The sequence below is a fragment of the Sphaeroforma arctica genome (assembly GCF_001186125.1).
Source record: "Sphaeroforma arctica JP610 unplaced genomic scaffold supercont1.1060, whole genome shotgun sequence".
Lineage (NCBI taxonomy): Eukaryota > Ichthyosporea > Ichthyophonida > Sphaeroforma > Sphaeroforma arctica.
This window is the reverse complement of record NW_014039498.1, coordinates 7,221-9,334: the sequence shown is the minus strand read 5'-3', so window position 1 is coordinate 9,334 and position 2,114 is coordinate 7,221. Positions and strand designations below refer to the sequence as shown.

Below are 2,114 nucleotides of genomic sequence, written 5' to 3'. Positions count from 1 at the left end.
GTTTACTTAATATACGTATTTGTCTATACTGTATGTGTGTCTTTGTTTTCATCATACATACATATTGTATAAATGTATATACATATATAATGTATGTATATGTGTGTTAGTTTTGTATGGGTATGTGTTTGTGTCATACATGTGATTAAATTTCAGTGCGCATCCTGATATGGATATGTATAATGTATATGCGTGTTTCTCGTGTTATGCGGATATGTGTAGTGCATTTGTCCCATATCTACAGATGGTTAAAAACCTTCCTTATGTATCTGGGTTGTTATGGCACCTTGCAATACCGAGCACATGTGCAAGCAGAGCTGATTCTAATAAAGCAGACACACGCTCTTCTGGGCCTATGTTTCTTGATGTTCATCTTCACAGCCTCGTCCTCGGTACGCACCCCCACACCTCTCTTAACATTTCATCGCACAGTTAGGATGATATCTTGCGCCCCTACATATTCTGAGCAAGTATTATCTATGAGCTCAAGATTCGCCTCACTCTATCTATTTCACAAACAAATTAGATAGCACTAGTCCATGGATAATCTCTCGATAGGTCTGTCCTTTGGTGTAGGATAGGGCAGATCTCATTTTGTGCTGAACCGTCGCATGCGGCCTTTTCACCACGCAGGTACGTCATCAACGGGGTCAAACATTATACGCGTGCGCTCGCTCAGCCGCATGAAGAACAGGGACGAGGCGACGCCCAACGATACCACAGGCACGTCTGGTGACGGCCTACACCGCAAGGACACCCCCACTATCATCAGCCTAGTACACGGGAAGCGCAAGCTGGATGTGGATGGCGAGTTCCACAGTACACCCGGCAATACGGGGGATGGCACACACACACACACGCACAGGCACGGGCACGGGGAAGGCGAGGGACCAGGGACTAGTGCAACACACGAGCATGCACAGGAGAACACCCTCCCACAGTACAGTAGCCATGGGGCGCAGGCTAGCGGCAGCAACAGCGGCAGCACTATTCTGAAGTTCAGGCGGCTATCGGCAGGCCTGGTGTCGGGTAGTGGTGGTGGTAGTGGTGGTAGTGGTGGCGGTAGTGGTGGTAGTAGTGGTAGTGGTGAGGGTAAAGATAAGGCACAGGTAGGGGATGGTGCGACTGCGGACGAGCATGTAGGGGATACGATGGATGTGGTTATAGGCCAGGGCGTGGGTGTAGATACAGACCCCAGTGACCACCCGACACTGGCCGTTGGTGGTAGGGCTAGGGCAAGCTACCGGGATGGGAGGAGTGGTGCAGACAACCATGGGGCTGTGAACAGCTCAGTTGATGAAGGCGGAGTGTTGGAGGACCAGGCACAAGACACACGCCGCATGGACAGCAGCGATAGGACTACCAACGGCACTACCAGCCAGGGCGGTACCATACTCAAGTTCACGCGCAGTAGTGTGGAGAGTGTGAGTAAGAGCGGAGGCGCCGCAAGCGCCGGTGGTGGTCTGGCTGCGGGTGCGAGTAGGGAGGATGGAGGGGGTGATGATATGGAGATGGGGCATGGGGGGGGTCTTCGGGAGGGCCTCGTCGGAAACGGAGGCGCAAAATCTGATACCGAGGGGAATGAGCCGCAAATAGACGCTGACTGTACGCCCGCTTGTGCACAGGAGGACGATGCAGCCGGGGAGACGCAGTACACGGAAGAAGAGCGCGAGATCTATGCTGAGCTGGAGCAAGGCGAGACACGTGCGGGTGTGCCCGAGGCCAGCAGCCCTTATACGCATACGCGTGGGTATGAGAACAGCCAGGGCCAAGACAGTGCGTCGAACAGACGCGAATCCAGCGGGAAGATCGTCATCAATCGCGCGGATTTGGGCGTGTCGATGCGGTATGACGGCGCGGGTGCGGGCGAGGGTGAGGCGCATAGTGCCAGTGATGGGAGCGTCGGTAGTCATGGTAACCGTCCGAGAGCGTTCGACGCGAGTGAAGGGGCTGCTGCGGGTTCTGGGTATAGTGCTGGTGAAGACGGCGAGGTGGTACGTGATGTGTAAGCGTGTGTGTGGTGTGTGTGTGGTTTATGTGTTAGTGCCGGTGAAGACGGCGAGGTGATACGTGATGTGTAAGCGTGTGTGTGGTGTGTGTGGTTTATGTGTTCA

The 2,114-nt window shown here is 53.8% G+C and overlaps 1 protein-coding gene across 2 annotated transcripts in view; it reads left to right on the top strand.

Annotated features, from left to right (window-relative positions):
- Positions 1-2,114, top strand: part of SARC_09844 — a gene marked incomplete at its 5' end in the record, with an annotated part of 17,554 nt that overhangs the window by 13,650 nt on the left and 1,790 nt on the right. For both annotated transcript variants that reach the window (XM_014296129.1, XM_014296130.1), the window contains one exon: positions 634-1,994. In XM_014296129.1, the coding sequence (XP_014151604.1) occupies positions 634-1,994 (1,361 nt within the window). The remainder of the gene's footprint in view (positions 1-633; positions 1,995-2,114) is intronic.